Below are 19,527 nucleotides of genomic sequence, written 5' to 3'. Positions count from 1 at the left end.
TGGAAGTGCAAGTGGGACTCACAACTTTTAAAGAGGTGGAGTACCCTTACATATGCTGCTCAGGATCTTAAAGAAGAGACTTTAATCCATTAGAGGCTTCATCAATAAACCAGGGTTGTCTGGTTTCTTTCATATTGAGTTAGGGCAGTAATAAAATCTAAATATGAAGTCTTCAAAATATCAGTAGTATCGTTTATGTGCGACAAAAAACCCCCACAAAAACAAAACAAAAACAAAACAAACAAACAGTACAAACAAACAAAACCCAACTTACTGTACATTGTGTATAAATTTGCATCAGTTAACTTATTCTTCTTTTTTTTCTCTCTCTCTCTTCTTCTTCTCTTTCTCACCCAAACTCGGCTACTTTGCATCCTTCTGGGCCTTCATCATCAACTCGATCTGTATGATGTAATGTCAGCAGTGTCACTTCAGTGGTGAAGCCTGAGCCTGGTACCATGGATCAGGTAATTTCTGTGAAAATTATCCTGACGAGGAGAGATTTCAACCCTCATGTTTCTTGAAAAAAGTGCATTCACTCTCGAAAAAGTTTATGTTGAAGAGGAAAAGAAACAAACAAGAAATGGGTAATGTTTTCTTTCATTATAGAATATAATCTTTACCAGTTTTGGATGATAATCTAGGCCCTTACTGTAAAATTCTGTGCTTGACCCTGTCTCCCCCCCCCCCCCCCCCCAAATAAAAAAGACTCCTGTGACTTTTGCATAGTGACCATTTGCATTTGACCCATTGGTGACTAGTCCAGGAGTATACCCAGTCAGTTGTCTGTTGGAAATGTGTGAGAAATGAGAAATAGCAAAATCAGCTAGTCCTTGACAGTTTGATAGGTGCTCACGTATGCATGACCTGGCAGATCATTCTCATTTTCATACAGAAGCTAGTCAATATGTGTAGAAACATCCCCTCGAAACAATTTTGCTGAAAACCTCTTTGTTACAGAATAACATCACTTTGATTATGGGGAGTTCCTTTTTTATTGCGTAAAGATTCTGAGAAAAAGCAGATAAATACAAGTCATCCACAGCAATCAGATTTATATAGCGCCATCTATAGAGCAGCTTTGGTTAATCTAGCTAGTCTTGCCCAAAATTAGACCTACTGTTTCCTGAATCAGCAACACAGGATGTGGGGATACAGCTGAGAGAAGTAATCTTTGACTCCAGGCAAGCAATGGCACAGTTTTATGGAAAATTCAGCCATGTTATTTCCCTCTCTGATGCATTTCCTCTTGATGAGTTTTGTGTTTAAAAAAAAGTTTTTTTTTTTTGGTTTTTTTTTTTTGGTTTTTTTTTTTTTTGGTTTTTTTTTTTTTTTTTGGGGGGGGGGATAAATTAGTTATATATGTATAAAGTAGTTAAGCAGATTTTTAAAGATGTATCTGCTTTGCAAGTAAAGAAACTGAAACCCCTTGAAATACTCAGATAGTCTTAGAATAAGACAGACATGTTTCTTTCTTTTTTTTAAAAATATTTTTTGTATTCAACTCAAGTACCTGGTATGTTCCATATGTACAATGTACCTTCACTCAAAGAGTCCCTTGAGATTTTCACAAAAGCATTTTAAATTCCATATATTGTGATACATAATATTGTATATTTTGTAGAGCACTTTAAAGGGATCATATAGCTTTGGTTGAGACCTAATTTCAGGTTTCTTACATTTTGGGGTGAGATAATGAGAAACCTCTTATGAAATATGAAAGAGCATGTAATTCTATGAGGAATTCAATGTTTATTTGATGAAAATTGGTTTTGAAATGGCTGAGATATCAAAAAAAGAGCAATTCTAATATAGTGTGGGACCCACACTTTATTACAATTGCTTTGTTTTACTTTGTTTTTGGATGTTTCAGTCATTCCCAACTCGATTTTCATCAAATAAATTTTGAATTCCTCTTAAAATGGTATACTCTGTACTAGTGTTTTCTTGGTATCTCACAAAAATTTAAAAGCCCAATTTTCATCTCCACCAATACTGTACTATCCCTTTACCCACATCAAGAAGTTGAAAGCAATGATCAAGCTATCATGAAAGATAATTTTGATCATTTGACTTTGACATTTATATCAGTATCTTCAGCCTGAACTTAGTAAAAGGGATATAGTAGAAAGGTTCTTAGTATTAAATGTGTTATTGCAGACACAGTCTGCCATGTTGACCATACAATTACCAATGAAGTTGTATTTTTCATCATTTCTTCGCTCGTTTTGTCTTTTTGTTTGATAGAAGAAGCGGAAGAAGCGAAAGCACAGGCTCTCCATGGACGAGGAAAATGAGATTTCCTTTTTCGACACACTCAGAAAAAGGGTATGTGAGTCATTATAGCAGTTCAGTCATAATACATTGATTTGTAGACCAGTTTTTGCCCCTTTTGATACTGTACACTATTCGACTGTAATTGTGTTGTAAAGTTCACAAGTCACGTCTGTGCATCGATCTGTTGTCATACTAAAAAATGATAGTTTAAGTGGTAGATCAGGAAATTCTGATTAATACAATTTATAAAAAAAATCTTTGCATCTTTAAAACTAATAAGTTTAAAACACGATGAAGACAAATTTTGATTAAAGTAAAGGGATGGAATAATAAAAAATAGAAAAGTATGTCTGTTCAAACATGTAGCACCAAATTTCTCATTGGTGGTATGTCATGTACAGACATGAAAGATCAGTGTTTTTAAGTTTTGGTCTTCATCAGTGATCTATCAGGTCAGCTGCAAACAGAACTGATTTAAAAGTGTGATGAGAAGCTACATTTTCAACACTCTAAAGACCAGAACTGCACCTAGATGTCTTCTCTTGCTGTGGCAAGTTGCAGTTTCTGTTCCCAGTACCTATGACACAAATGTATGTTATGCATGCCGTCAATTTGAATCAATTACCAGAAATAAAATCTCAACCACAATGAGTGTTACATATATGTCAGAGCTCGGCATCTGCTGTGGCTCGGTGGCCAAGGGCCACCAAAAATTGATGTCGGGCCACCAAATTGCCAAGGTTGTTGAATCTTTTTGTGGAAGCCTGATCAGGCAGGTAAAATTCAAAATTAAGATTTTTATTTCCTTTTATTATTGGCCATTACATTTTTGTTGGGGGGGGGGGGGGGGGAGGGGGACACCAAAATGTTAAATTTATAGATTTTAGTGGCCCAAAGGGGCCACCAGAGAAAGGTGTTAGTGCCCAAGCCCTGTATGTACAATTGTTTTATAGTGGCTTGTTTTCTCTGGTGTAGAATTTGACTTCATCTGCCCATCTCTCCTCACCTGCTACATAAGTTTGATGTGTAGAAAATGGAAATTAGATATCAGCAATCATTGTGTCAGTGTGACAGTTACTGTCTTAACAAAAGTTCACATGTTGTTTCATTTCTTGTTCCAGAAACGAAGAAACACAGAGGAAGACGGTGATAACATAAGCATCAAGAGCTTCAGTCTGCGGGTAAATATTTCCTCTGAAAGGGAAAGAAGACTTTCTCTCTTTCTGTAGAGATCATTTTGATAATGAATTCTAAAAGTCTATCCTTGCTTTGTGTTACAAAAGTTGCCCTTGACAACCACAAAGTTTGCTAGAGGTTTGCCGTACCTAGCAACAGTAATGTTAATTCCTGCCTTTGGAACTTGATTGCAGGGAGCAGATGAATTATTTGCATCATTACTAGGCTGTATGAAAATAAACATCCATGGTTTGTACATTACAGAAACGGTCTATTTTGCTGCATCACTGTATGTTGGAAAAGCCCTAGTGTCAGAATAAAGCTTAAAGGCATGGTACAGTATTGGTGGAGATGAGAATTGGGATTTTAACTTTTTTGCAAGATACCAAGAAAGCACTTATGATATAGTACAGAGCATACCATTTTAAGAGGAATTCAAAGTTTATTTGATGAAAATCGGGTTTGGAATGACTGAAACATCCAAAAACAAAGTAAAACAAAGCAATCGTAATAAAGTGTGGGTCCCACACTTTATTAGAATCACTCTTTTTTGGATATCTCAGCCATTTCAAAACCAATTTTCATCAAATAAACATTGAATTCCTCATAGAATTACATGCTCTTTCATATTTCATTAGAGGTTTCTCATTATCTCACCAAAAAATAAAAAATCTGAAATTAGATCTCAACCAAAACGATACGATCCCTTTAAATTTGTACAAGTTTGTGCTACATTTGCATCATGATCCTGATTGCCACGGCAGTCTTGTTTCAGGCCACCATTTAGAAAATGGGATGAACATGATTGAGACAGTGCAGGGGGACGGGATGGGCAAATGTGACAATAACGAGATTGCTGTGGATGCAATATCAGATCTGTAAACTGTCCAAAAAAAAAAAAAATGCCACGGCAGTCATGGTGCTGATGAGAAACCTTGTTGGCTGTAGTAAAGTGGGATGAACACAACAAAGGTCTGTAGTTGGACATCAGGAAATATGTGTAGTCTAGCCCAAAGAGTATAGAAGCTACGCTAAAGAGGGTATACTCTCGCGATTTCGCACGCAAACTGGTGTAGTACGCCGGCGCGTGCCATGGAGCCCCAATGGAGCCCAACGGCAGCCATTTTAGTAATAATAGCGCGAGCTTCTTAACACGTGAGCCTATGGAGAAAACCCTACCTTCCTTTCATTTTCTTCATTTTAAGGAGAAACACAGTGGTAGAATTGTGTTTCAGGCCTCAAAATATCAGCAGAAGTATATTTTCTGTCGATACGTTAAAAAAAATTTGAAGAAATTTCTTTACTTTTCAATCTGTAGTCCTTCAAAGATTGCATTTGAGCTGACAAATGCCGTCTATCTCTTTCTCTCTCGGGCTACTTTAGCTCAAACTTTGTGGGACTGCATATTGGAAAATGAATGACATTTCTTCAATTGCATTTCATGGCTAGACAGGAATGATACTTGTGTATGACAAAACGAAGTCCTAATTACATCTTTTCCCCTGTATGCCTCCTAAAAAGGGGGAAAATGAATGGCAGACAAACATCACTACTATAAAATCAGGGTTATGATCACGTAAAAAATGCCCTCTATTGGTCTGTCAGCTAATGGCGTCAGTTTTTCGCCCATGAGCGTACTACGCGAAATCGCGAGAGTATACCCTCTTAGCGTAGCTTCTATTCTCTTTGGTCTAGCCTGAACAGACACTGTGAAAACAGCATCTGATAGCAGCATGTTCATTAGATCAAGGACTCGGGGCCCATTTCATGAAAGGTTTATACGATGACAACTCTTGCTGGAATTGCAATTGTCATGGTAATGACAAGAGTCCAGCTTCCTGATTGGCTGTTGCTGTTGGAAGTTGCCATACCAGCAAGAGTTGCCATCATAGCATCTTTTATGACACGGGGCCCAGTATGAACAAGACTAGAGTACAGAGGTAGAATTTAAAAAAAGGAGAATGTAGTCCCACCCACCCACCATGGACAACATTGCAGGCAAACAGGGCTGCTGTGGTCACCGCAAACATAAGGTGTGTTCGAGCACTCTCCTAAAGCGAACTGTACCGTACCGTACCCACGCCAGAGGAGCGCTCAAACGCTCCTAAAGTGTACCATACCGTACTGTACCGAGTCAAAAGTGGATCACTTCCTGATGTGCTCCAAAAGCGTACCGAAAGTTCGCTGTAAAGAATGCGCATATCATGCGCATTATGTCACAATGCAAAAATTTCATTCTCTTTGTTCGAGACAAGTGTAAGTAGTTCAAGCGCACGTGAATGACATTCTTGCCACAAAAATGTGTGACCTTTTCTAAAAATAACTCGTGAGGTACGCTTTTTCGACAGAGCGCTCGAACGCTCCAAAACTGGCACAGTTCGGTACGGTACGCATTGGTTCAGTTCGCTTTGGTTCGCTTTAGAGCGCTCGAATGCACCCATATTGTAGACAGAGCAGTAAGGAGCCGTCCCCTGCACAACTACCACAGCTTCACTTATGTGATTCACTATGTTGTTTAACCAAATATGTGCATGGTATCGGCATGAATCTTGAAGGTTGCTTACTGTGATATGGATGCACTGAAAAAAATTTTATTAGAAAGCCATGTTTACAGAAATGTCTACCGACAGCATCACTGCACTGGTGCTGTATTTTGCTTCACACAGCTTCTTATAGTCCTACTTTGGCTTCCAGTGAGGATAACATGATCGATCATGCACTGGATCTGATCCAGTGCATGAAATGTTATGTACATTATACCACGTGCAGATAACATGTACAGGTAGAAACAACACGGCGCAGTTGCAGCATATCCAACCTTATACATGTTTTGCATGTTTCATAAAAATTTTGCTCAAATGGAATGACATTGAACCTGTGGATAGGAGAAATAGAGAACAGAGGAAAACAACCCGCTGTCAAATGTTAAATCTTTTATCATTGACATTGAGTTCCCCTAGTTTTCGGAGGGTTCAGCTAACCAAAAGCAATAGAATCTGTAATTCAACCTCAAAAGACTCATGTGGCATAAATAATTTACTTTACATCATGTATTTTAAGCTCTACTTTTTACTAACTTGGTTTCATTTGTTTTGGTCAGCTTTCATACGCTTTGGTCAGCCATGTGTTTGTTCATGTGTTTTTTTCTTTCTCTAATAGTTGTCTTTATCGTTTTCATCCTTTTTCCAGTCTTCCTTTCGTCGTCGACGGGAATCTACTGTAGATCTCGACACTCTCAGTGTGCAGAGCTTTAGCATGGTGAGTGATACGATGTACATAGACTCTCTTCTATCCCCAAGGTTGTGCCATGCGCCAGACACAGATTGACAGCCAGCTGATCGCACCAATTAGAGATGCCCGACCTCAAACCTGTTCTGGGCCGTGTGCATAAAAAAATTGAGATCAGACATGTCACATATGTCAAAAAATCAAACAGAAGCCTCTAAATACTCAGCACTGATTGGCTAATTCGTGACATATGTTTGATATTCTGATTTATGTTTGAGTGCATCTTTTTATGTAGCACGGCTCTGACTGCATAACTATTATTTGAAATATGATGTGTAGAGTTGCCATATTCCTGATGTCACTTTCAGACTCTATGCAAGAAATACAAAGGAGGAGAAGTATGTGATCTAAAATTTGTGGTGCTATTCACTTGACTAATTCAGTGATGACACTGTCACTATTCGTGTACTCATCCTCTCCCCTTCACTCATCTCTCAATCATCATGAGTGCAAGTACTTGGTACACATGAAGTGAGTATACTCTCCATGAAGTCCATTTCTGTCGGTACACACATCTTTAATTAGCAGAGAGGTGAATCTTCTGGCAAAAGCCCAGAGTCAGGCCCTGGTAGTATCAAAACTAAGACCCTTTCATGTACAAAGTGCAATAGCTCTGTGTAGATGTATTTGTGTCCCTCTCTTTTATTCTAACCTGGCATCCCTGAATAAGGTATGAAATTATTTTCTGGTGTCACTGGTGCCAGCAAGAGAGGGAGAGAAGTTGTGTGTTAAAGTGCAAGAGCTTCAGGTTGTCTGTCCATTCCTGTTATTCATGCGTGTGGGGAAATGTGAGAATAGCTAAAGCTCTGAAGCCACCTGATAACGTACTCGTTAAAGGGACTGTGCAGTACTGGTTGAGGTGAGGATCAGGTTCATAACATTTTTTTAATTAGATAATGAGAAACCTCTTGCAAAATATGAAAGAGCGTGTAATTCAAGAAAGATTCAAAGTTTATTTGATGAAAATTGGCCTTGAAATGGCTAAGATATCCAAAAAAGCGATCCTAATAAAATTGACAGGCCACGACTGTTATTAGGATCTCTTTGTTTTACCTTGTTTTTAGATATCTCAGTCATTTCAAAGCCGATTTTCATCACATAAACTTTTAATTCCCCTTAGAATTGTATGCTCTTTAACAATTCATAGAGTGGTTTCTGAATATCTCGCAAAACGTTACAAGCTGAATTCTCGCCTCAACCAGTACTGTACAGTCCCTTTAATATGTGTGTACTCTGCTTTTTTGTATTTGCGTCTGAATAGTGTGTTGCCTTATTGACGACAGCAACATGTAGTACTGAATGCTGTGGTTCCTTTTTGTTCTCTTTCTCATTTTTTCACAAAGATCCTCAAAAAACAAGTTCCCGTTTTCTGTCCTTCATAAAACAAATTATAAGTATAAAAAAAAAGGAAAAAGGAGAATGAGAAAGGTGGAAACCATGTACCATTCGAAGAGCAATGGCTTCTTACAAGGTCACCTTATTATCTGAGAACGTCAGTCCATGGCAAAGGTCTTTGTTGACTACATAAAGCACAAGGGGGACCAAGTGCTGGCGTCACACTACAGACGTGACAAACCTTGATACAGTCGCCCAGTGGGCTTCTCAGGGGAAGCCACGAGTGAAGAGAAGTCCTATGCTACCACATCTTTCTCCCACTACCGTACACGTCCAAAAACCTACCTTTTTGTGAGAGGCACGTGTAAGTACATAATTCTCCCATGAGGTCGCAAGTCCAGTCAAGCCGTGCTCATGCTGGCGGTCTCCTGCTTCCTTGGTAATCAAATGTACTGCCTTTGTATGATTTATGCAACATTAGATATTGCAAATAATAGTTTTGCACCCCCACCCCCACCCCCAAGTAGTAGCAGTAGTGCGTAATGGTAAATTCTAAAGAAGACAGAGGATTAAAGATTATCACTGTTTCTCTTTCAATTTTGTTTTACTTTCATTTACTTGTTTCTGTATCATTCCAGACAGGCAAAAGGGAAAAAAAAATATGATGATCGCATGACTTCTTTTGGAATCATTGCAAGCAAAAATGTAATCAAAACTTTATAGCACTGGCTCCATGCAAAAGATACAAACATCTTTTTGTAAAGCTTTGAGGAATGATCTTCCAGTGTGGGCTATCTCAGGGGTATTCAGACTGATTGAATGTATTTACCACAAATGTAAGTGGAGTTTCCACTCGTGATCAGACATTTGTTTGAGACAGGAGTGGCCTCGTGAAAGTGGAGCTGTGATGCCATCAAGAAGAAACTCTGAAGAAAGTTAGATCTACATCTGATATGAAAGTACTCTCCTCTTTACTTCTGCAAGGAAGCTTTAGTTTTTACTGGTATCACAGCTCTCGAATTACGCTGAGGACAATGGCCATGATGTCCCGGCACCAAAATTCAGTGATATTAAGGCTGCTACTGGCTGTGACCCTTTTCCGGTGAAAGTAATATTCTAGAAAATCAAGTAGATTTCATTACAAATGCATACATTTTCCTGCCTTTCTGTAAAAGTGCGTTGTTGCACACATATATTTTACTTTCAGAATGGGGTCTAAATTATTAAATTTCTCATTTATTTCACTTTAAAAGTAAATATCAAGGTAATAGTTTACATGTACCAGTACCAAATTCTCTGACAATAGTGGTCATTTTTGTTCCCAGGCAAAGAAACACCGATCAAATTAATGTTAGTAAAAGTCACCACTTTATTTTCAGGTAAATCAGTGTTGGCCAAGATTGCTGCCCACATTAAGAGCAACTTGGGCTCATTATTAAGGATATCATGCTGTCCTTGCTTTGTTTCTCTTTTAATTGGCCTTGAATTGTATTGTTTGTCATCTGTAGCAATACATTTTTCATTTGTATCCCACGTACGTTCATCTATGATACTCTATTTGCAAATGTTGTCCTTAAGTCTTGGTTTAGAAGGACCGTCCTACAGAGTCCATAGTTCCTGCCCACTTTATCTATTTACCTGATGTGCAATGTCCCTGTGATTAGTTAGATAAAATGCATCGTTTTGTAAATGTCACAAGCAGTGTTCTCAGGAAATCTCCCACCCCCGTTATTGATGTCCCCTTATGAAAAGAATGACACATTATACAAGTGTATTCTATATGTTTGTGCTGTCAAGGTATTTAGTTGTTAAAAATGATACCTGGTTTTTAAGATCTTTATTTCTTGTAATTTTGATATCAAATACAAAATGGATGCCCTGTTGGTTTGTTTGGTAATGCTTCTGTGATTGAACTTTGTGAGAGGAATAAAATCAGGCTGAAATGCAACTTCTCTAAGTGGGTATTATGGACACATCCAAATTTTGAGCTAAAACCAGCTTGCCATTGGACCTGTAGAATTAAAAGAGATAAGCTGTTGAAGGATATCCTTGATCAAGCATTTCATCTCTAATGGGACAAATTAGTTTGCCGACTGGAAACTATTGAGACTACGTTCCATTTTCTGGATAGATTTTGCGTTTGGTTGACTGTTCAGAATTGCAAAATATTTATTGATGATTCTGTGCTGTATATATTCTTGGTGATTGCAAAGTGCATACATTGTACATGACGCAAATGAAGGCCTCGTTAAAATTGTGTAGGGGACAACATTGTTGTGGTTAAAGTATTCTTTCACCACTGTGGCGTTGAGATGTTTTGATCATATAGATCTGTTTTGGACAATACAAAAATGATGCATAACTGGTGATGCTCTTGTAGTGCTTCATGCAGCTACCACCATGAAATTGCCCTGTAGAATATATTCCTACAATTTGTATGCTGTTGTATCTGTGATGAGATACTCCATGAGATACTCTCTTTGATATGATGCCATTAAGCTGCCTTTACACCATGTTCTAAAATTATATTTAACATGATACATACTGTCATGCTCAAAATCATTACAAGCAATCAGCAAACTGAAATTGGCCCAATATGAATATTTGAAAGTTCAAATAGTTTCAATCTATACAGAACTGTATGGTTGCCCAGATAATGTTGAATATGAGTTGGGGAATTAGGACCCACTGGTTAACATTAAAGATGAAAACCACCGCCAGTATAGATAAACTTTTTAAAAAAAATTAAAAAGTCCCCGCACAACATTTTAAAAATGGCAAAAATCAGATAAGAAATAAGAACTATGACAATTAAAAAAGTTACAGAAAAAAAAAACACAATTCTTGAACAGTCCTTATGAATTCAAATGAGCGAGTTGATGTCATGCCCTCACAATTTTTCATTTACAGTCCTATGTTACATATAAAATTCAGAAAATTGTTATTTTTAGCTCATACCGGTAATAGCATATTCCTATACCAAGATATATCAGAAGTTACATTCATTCTTTTTTGTTTTGGGTGTTTTTTTAGGCAAATTTTATATTTATACAGCTGAAATATGAAATTATCATCATTTCTGTATCTGAAGTGAATAAGAAGTTGTGAGAGCATGACATCAATTTGTTGATTTGAATATTCATAACAACTGGTCAAGAAATTGTGTTTTCTGAAAAATTGTGAAATTACAGAATGTCATAACTTCCTTATTTCTAAACTTATTTTGATCAGTCCTGCAGGGAATTTTTTTTCTTTCTCTTATGCAATTGAACAAATTTTGGAGTGGATTTCTTTGTTAATGCTTGTGCTAAGTGTTGAGGGTGTCAGTTCGGTAGTCGACATGAGGAGGCCTCCAATATGTCTCTCCAGGCACTTCCGTGATACTACAAGGCCCAGATAGGCTACATTGTTGTACATGATGTGGATGTGTGCTGATTAGATTTGGGCAAATGTCCTTAAGGTCAAAGGTCAGTGGACTTCAGCTGAAAATGGCATTTGGACTGTATCTTCCTCTAGGAATTTCAGTGGTAATACGGTCTGACCCATATCATCCAGCCCTCTCTTATACAATCTTTTCTATTTGAATACCTCCAAGCAGTGAAGGCCTGAAAAAAGTGATTTCTAATACAATTAAAACTCCTACAAAACTCACAAAATTTGCCTAAGATGATTTTCCCTACAGAAACTTGTGAATTTTACAGTTAGGATGTTTGCATTTCATGAATAAATTACAATTCTGTGATTTGTAGAAATTAATTTGAAGATATTTCTTTTTATGAAGAGAAGATTAAAGGTCAATCCTTTGTTAGTGATCAAGATCAATAAGTTTTATCAAAATGTAACTGAAGGACTACATTTCACGTCAGATGAAGTGAATGTTTAAAGATCAGAGGCATCTCAATCAACTGTGTGAAACAGTTTTGCTCAATTTTCACCAAGTCAGTGTATGATAGTCCATTGTCATTCTTATTTGTCAACATTTAGGGCAAGCCCCCACCCCCGCTTTCTCCTAGATTTGGGGGCAGGTGACTATTGCATACACTTTTATTGCTATAGATTAGAAGTTGGAAGGAAGTGTATGGGCATTCTGGAAACTTGACGCACATGTTCACGTACGGTGGTGGTATATATGTAGGAACCACAAGTTCCACTCGCCAGGAAGTGATCGGGAGTAGAGAAGTGCAGAGTGCGAGTGCGTCACTTATCTCTCAAAGTCGTAAACAAAGACTGGAGCCAAATGCCCATGGACAATGGAAATTAGTTCCAAACCAAACATTTCCTCTTTTCCATGTAGTTTCAATTAAGAATCAGTTGTTAAAACAAACAAGTTAACCAAGAGCACTGTAACAGGATAGAAAATTGAAAGGCTAAAGCTGGAAGTAATCATGGTCTGTTCTATTTAAAGGTGTTATGTATTATTACTGTGAGATATAACACAGTGATATTGGTTTTGTGAAGGTTTTTTTCTTCTTCTTCTTAATAAGAGAAGGAAGGAAAGCCTGTCCATCATTAGACCTATATCAAGAGATTATATAGAAATAGGCTAACCAGTCTCTCACTACACCTTAAAGTTCACATAAGAAGCCGATCGCCAAAACTGGACTGTTTGTGTTTTTGAAAGGCTTATTAACCATACTTTCCTATCTCACATCTTTCAAACCCCTAAAAAGGTTGGTTTTTGAGGAATATGCGTTCAAATTTCGTCAAAATATCGAAGCCTTATTCCCCGTTGAGTCAAGACCCCTAGATTATGATGTCACGTAAGGGTATTCCCTCTTATGTCCACGCAAATGCAGTGCTGTCAAAGCTTTAAAATTGCGTCATATCGCTCTCTTATGATGGATTTTATGTTCTAATTTGTTTAAGAATTATTAGAAAAAAATGTTCTAGTGAACGATTTTTTGATACATCACATAATATTCAGAAAATTTAGAATTTTGAGAGGACTTTTTTAGTTTTATTTTGGTTGGAAAAATAACGTCCCGCGTAAAAGATTAATCCGCGAGTGATGCGACTCTGTACGTGCCAGCGCGCGGTACGGTGCGGACGCCAGATGCTGCCAGCAAAGAGCTACCTCTGTGTGTGTGTGTCACTACGTGTGTGTGTGTATGTGTTGTGTATGATGTGCATATCGAGGCAGGAAACTGGGCTGGTGTCGCTTGCGATAGCTCCTACAACACGCATCACACATTATAGCACGCACCCTGTACTGTACATATCGGATACAGTCACGCTCACAAATCACGTACGTCTTGCAAAACAACCAGACTAAATTTCTGTCTACTATTATTAGTTTACTTGTGGATTGGTTATGATCTTATCGTTGTTCATTTATATGGCATTTATATTTCGAAAGTGCACTCGCGATGCTCGAGTCACTGGCACTATAAAGCCGAGAAGTCGGTTGTGAATACAATCATGTCCGCTTAGCCAAAGTGCGAACGTAACCATGCTCGCCATGCCGGCTGCCCTGGCTTGCAATCGCGATGCTCTCTCGTCCGCTCGGCTCCCCGAATTTTACCGGCGGGGCTGCCTAGCTGCTGCTAGCTAGCTGCGCCTGCATACATACGCGGGGTTCGTACGTGTTGTAGGGCGCTCAATACGGTACATGTGAATCGAATGTAAACTGAATACCGAGCACGTACGTACGCACGCAGCGCACACAGGGTATGACAACACATAGGGGGAGTGGCTTCTGCGCTTGTTACGCGTATTTTCTAACCGCTGTACGCTCATTATCTGATCGCTGGAGATCCACACGCGAATGCAGTTTTCGGCGTTGTTTGCAAACATGATTTGGGTCACATTTTCATGCGTGCTCGTAAAAAAATGGGGTGATATTGCTGTGATTTCAAAGTTAAATTTCTCAAGATAGAAACATCATTTCGCCATGAAATTTGAAATATGTCTTAATGAATATGTCTAAAATCGAGACGAGGAGCATCCCCGTCGTTTGCCATTCCATCTCCATCGAAAGGCAGCGGCTCATGACAATAGGGTTGCGGCACCCGTGGCCCTGCCGCTGCTTCCCCGGCTGGATTGACGTCGACAGCACCTTGCTCTCCCACTTCTCCATCGTCCTCTCCCCAGCTTACATCTTCCCAACTTCCATCGTCCTCGTCTGTATTCTCGTCCCCTTCTCTGCTTTTGTCGCTTCATTCCTCTTCACTAACGTACTCCTCAAAGTCCATAAAAAGATCACTCTGATCTAACTCACTGTTCTCGGCCATTTTCGGAAGGAGTGAAAGCTCAAAATTGATCGACGCGAAATTTCGAAACGAACCGCTATGAAAAAGTTACGATGATACAAATGTGAACCGCACGTACGTACGTACAATGCATACGATACGAGCTGCGAGGTGATACGTCATACCGACCGACGGCCGACCGGATCTACTTTCGCACCAAAACTATGAGGAGAAAATTGTGATAATTGTGTGAAATTTGGGCTTGTTGCAGATCATAGTAATACAAAATAATTGTTTGAGAAGAAGCAGTTCATGATAATACTATTAAGTGTAGACAAACAGTAAAGAGTTGGTGTCAAAAGTATAAATAGCAGAGATTTCAGACTTTGAAAAAAAATTGACAGAAATTCTTTCCCGATGCCAAATGCTTTTCTACAGAGCATCCGGGGCCCGTGGCTCTAACTACCCTGGCGTGACGTCACAACTTTTGGAGTCCCGTACTGTGGCTGGTTTTCGAGGGGGAGGGAGGGGGATGTTTGGGACTTGCAAATAGCGGATATCTAGATGCTTGCGGGGATTTGAGCCAAACTTTTTGCATAATTGGTCAATTACCAACATATATTTTATCTACAAACGAATTTTACGAACATTTATTCCCTTCATATAGGAACTTTAAAATGATTTCTGTTTTGTGTCTTAAAGTTTATATCACAATGAAATACACTGAAATAAATGTGAGTGTATAATTAACTGTGAACTTCATTCTCTTGTGATAATCATGATAATAATCAGGATTGATTCCTCCCCCAGTGCACAAGGATATGAATATGGGGGAGGGGTGCCCCTTGCATATCATTAGACCGCATGATTATCCTGAATCTGCTTTGATATTTCCTCATATGAAACAAATTTTGCTGAATTTTGATGCATAGCAATTTTTCCCACACTAGTTATTACTAGGTTAATCAGAAATGAAGCTGTCTCCAAGCATATTTTAAAGCTCCAGTTCAACCCTTGTCCTTGTAAGCCTAGATGAGCAACGGAAATGTCTTCTTTTCACTATTTACTTGCCAGAAAGTACTCTAAAACTGTACCAACCCATATAATTACAAGTTTCAGCCCGTTCAGCCTTTAATCTAAATCCTCAATATTTGACTATGAACTAGGATTCGAATCATGTGTAACTGATATTGAATTCCATACTAAAAAAGCAGCATTATTCATAATATGGCACACTATTAATTTGTTTTGTTTCGTTTTTCCCAAGGGAAAGTATATCCATGTATATCCCCATATTATGTAATTCAGACATAGAGTAAAGAATTCTATCTAGCACAGGCCATTATTTCATGCACGGCAAGTGCCCCACCCCCTTGGCATTACATAGACCGTATAGATCCCCATTTCTGATATCCGTGTTGATATTTTGACAAGTGAGTCTCGGCGAAATATCATGACCTCGCAGGGAGATTTTGAGAGGCCCATTTCCTCACCCAGTTTAGAGAGGAAAAGGTATCAGTTGTCTTGGGCAAGTGGTAGTTGCAGTTGGCAGAAATATGGGCAACTGGTGCCTGTGACTCATGGAAGGGTGCCAAATACAATTTGACGGAGAGTATTGCAAGGGGGTAGCGTAGCCGTCTTACCGTATTTCGAACACAATTTTCCAGCAGTTTCCTCAGTTTGTTTCCAAGCATGCTCCAGCTGGCTGTCTGCAAGTGTCTTGCTATCGGGCTGTTCTGGAACAACTCGTCAAATATATTAATTCACTCTTTCTAGTCATTTCATTTTTCTCATGCTCACTCTCTCTCTCTCTCTTTCCAGCCCTCTTCTATCCATATATATATATATATATATATATTTTTTTTTTAAATATCTGTCTCATATATCTATGTTTCTAATTCTATATCTTTTTACTTATTTATTTCTCTATGTGTTTATCTGTGTGTGTGTAGACATATATCTACATTCTTTCCATCTATCTCTCTATCTTTCTATCTTTTTATCTATCTATCTATCTATCAATCTGTCTTTCCATTCATCTATCTCCCTGAATCCTCTGACATTTTGTTTTATTGCTACAATTGTATGTCCAGAGATGCCAACCAATAGGATTTTGTAACATTTAGTACGATAAACACAGTGAAATATGTACGACATCACCTCTTGATCTTTTCGTCCTTTCATCTTTGGAATAAAAAAAGAAAAAAAAATGAAGCCAAATACACTGCTGCAGAAAACTGCTTCATCACATAGAAAGCTGTACTACTAAATTCCTGCAACCCTTACAAATAGGCAGTGAGTTGGCTCAGTCGGTAGCGTGTCTGCCTCACGATCGTAAGGGCCCGGGTTCGAACCCGAGTCTGGACTGAGCAATATTGTGTGTAAGCATACCGTCCCCTCTAGCAAGAGGCAAAACACTCTGTCCCTCGGATAGGACATAAAATGGAGGTCCTGTGTATGAGAGAGTAAGAATTCATGCACGTAAAAGATCTCGCTTCATTCATTCATTGCAAAGAGTAGGGTGTTTAACCCGGTGAAGTGGTCCCACCTCACATCCAATAGGACCCCATGGAAGACCAGCTTAACGTACATGTAGCTGAATATGGGCCATCCAGCCATCTTCTCAGATGGAAATGAACAAACAAACAAACAAACGTTAAATGAGGAGTCTAAATGGGTGGGAAATATGTGGATGCTTTACAAATTTTTCATCAATGGTTCTCTAGTAGCAACATTTGTGTATTTGCTTGTTTTCGTGAGGGAGAAATTTTCTTTTTTTTGTACATTTTACCAACCCAGGGCCATCAGGCTAGTGATGGTGTCAAGATTTCATGAAAATCTGGTTTTCCTCTCAAAAATATGATTTTTTAAAGGATATTCTTTCTGTTTTTTATGTAAAGAAGTTGGCATCTCTGTTTATCCCCAATGAAAGTTAAAATCAAATAGTTGTGCTTTTAGAAGGATAGTGAATTATCCACATTTTAAGATCATACAATAGAACTTAACATTTGTAGTGCTGTACTAGTACCGTACTTCAAAGAAAATGTCCGATCTTTGCGTGAACATTGCATTTTCTTGTAACAGGGATACCAGAAGCCTGCATGTTGCAAAGGAAGTTTTGAGTAGCATTTCACTCTCTGCCAAGATCATTTGCCAGAGGAATGGACTCCATATTATCCCATCTTTCCCTATCAGAGCACCGCGAGGAAGGAAAGGCTGCTTGTTGAGAGAAAGGAAATGGATGGGGATGATCAAGAGGCGTTGTGAGTCCAGGGTTCAAGGCCTTTCAGTGCCCACGTTGTCTCCCTTCGGCTCCCCTCTCCAGCTCTGTTGAGGAGACTCTCCCAAAGGTGTCTGTCTCCCATAGGTGCCTGCAATGTCTGCAGATCCCTCCCCTTGTCAAGTACAATCATCATCTCCTTCTTAATTCCTTTACAGGTCAGGACAAGTGCAACATTGCTGTCTTCCTCTTCTGCTACACTATAGGGCTTTTTACACTTGTAAATTTTTGCTTAGTCCCGTACCAGTGGTGGGGCTAAGGGGGGGCCTTAGCCCCACCGTTGGTACGGGACTATCCTTAGCCCACTTTCTGTTTACACTCGTGTTTGCCAAAGTGGGCTAGCCCCACCGATAGTCCGGTACTACAGTATCTGGCCCTGCAAAATAGCAGGGTTAGCAGCGCAATTGCGGTGCCAAGCAAGTGAGTGTAAACAGAACGAAAAAATAATTCGGGGCTAAGCGACAGAGACGAAGTCCGACCCCCACTGACCAATCAGAAACGAGGTAATCAAGTGCTGCCGGTGCGTGCGTGTACGTGGAAAGTCCGGGGCTAAGAAATACAAGTGTAAAAGGTCAGTTTTCTCCTTAGCCCCGGACAAGAGATAGTACGGGACTAATTGGCCAGTGTAAAAAGCTGAAAAAATTGGTGCGGGACTAACGATAGTCCTGGGTCAGAGAAAGTCCGGGGTTAAGAAACACAAGTGTAAAAAGGGCTTATGGCATGCAACATTTACTGTATTCATCTCGCTTCTGAGTAGTTTGTCATTCAGGACTCTATGCATTTCTCGACAGTCCAGGGACACTCTTGACGATATATGTCTTCAGAAGGCTGTGTGTAAACCTGTGATTGTTATGTCGTAAAGTATTAGCAGGTGCTCTGTGACTGCTGCTGCCAGTGGAGCTTACTTGACTCAGTGCTGTGTAGTACAGTTTGCACTTCTGTAGGAAAGAGCAAATCAGACACTTTCAGAGGGCATTGATCATCATTAATTTCATTTTATCCCCTCTCCCCCCCCCCCCCCAAAGGGGGGGGGGGGAAATAATTGCATTTATATGGCACTTCATACTGACGTTTCTAAGCGCACTTTGCTACTCATACAAATAGACTAGAAAACACAATAACATTAACAAAATCAGCGTTAACAAAACAAAAGAAGAAGAAAGAAAAGAAAAGAAAAATACACGTGATACAATGGTACAATAATTGATAACTGTGTGCGCCTCCAGAAAAAAAAAATACAACTGATTAAACAGGTGAGTTTTAAGGAGAAATTTAAATGATTCGACAGATGAGGCATTCTGTATATAAAGAGGGAGTTTATTCCAAAGAGTGGGAGCAATGGAAGAGAAGGCTTGGTCACCATAACAGGTTTTTGTATGTGGGCCATGAAGTAATTGGAGAGAGGAAGATGAACGAAAAAAGAAGAAAATGCATGCTATCTGATAAAAGTGTGAGGTTTGTTAAAAGGAAAACTGTATTCTCATGGTGAGGGTTTAAAGGACAAGTTCACCTTCATAAACATAAGGATTGAGAGAATGTAGCAATATTAGTAGAACACATCATTGAAAGTTTGAGGAAAATCGGACAATCCGTTCAAAAGTTATGAATTTTTGAAGTTTTTGTGCAGTAACCGCTGGATGAGAAGACTACTGCAGTGTGTGAATAACTTAGATGTCACATGCGTACAACAATATAAGGAAAATATAAAGAGAATTTCACAAAATTTCATCTTATGAAAAAAGTTCACATTCCCCCGACTCGTTACCGACAAATGTTATGGGTAATATTATTCCCCCTGCCTTTAGAAAGAGCCAAGTCAAGTGCTCTTTTATTATGTGAAAAAAGTGAAAATATGTTGAATTTTCTTTATATTTTCTTTATACTGTTGTACGCATATGACTCACAAGCTGTAGTAGTCTCCTCATCCAGCGGTTCCAACACAAAAATTTTTAAAATTCATAACTTTTGCATCGATTGTCCAAT

The 19,527-nt window shown here is 38.9% G+C and overlaps 1 protein-coding gene across 1 annotated transcript in view; it reads left to right on the top strand.

The window, feature by feature from the left end:
* The first annotated feature begins 458 nt into the window (after nt 1-458).
* LOC139743729 (uncharacterized) overlaps nt 459-19,527 on the top strand; it is a 37,747-nt gene continuing 18,678 nt past the window's right edge. The window contains exons 1-4 of the mRNA XM_071654180.1: nt 459-467; nt 2,248-2,328; nt 3,399-3,458; nt 6,643-6,711. Coding sequence (XP_071510281.1) covers nt 459-467; nt 2,248-2,328; nt 3,399-3,458; nt 6,643-6,711 — 219 coding nt within the window. The remainder of the gene's footprint in view (nt 468-2,247; nt 2,329-3,398; nt 3,459-6,642; nt 6,712-19,527) is intronic.

The sequence above is a fragment of the Diadema antillarum genome, unplaced genomic scaffold, assembly GCF_040938485.1.
Source record: "Diadema antillarum isolate AM-2024a unplaced genomic scaffold, OU_Dant_1.0 seq00001104_RagTag, whole genome shotgun sequence".
Lineage (NCBI taxonomy): Eukaryota > Metazoa > Echinodermata > Echinoidea > Diadematoida > Diadematidae > Diadema > Diadema antillarum.
This window is presented reverse-complemented; position numbering and strand designations above follow the sequence as displayed.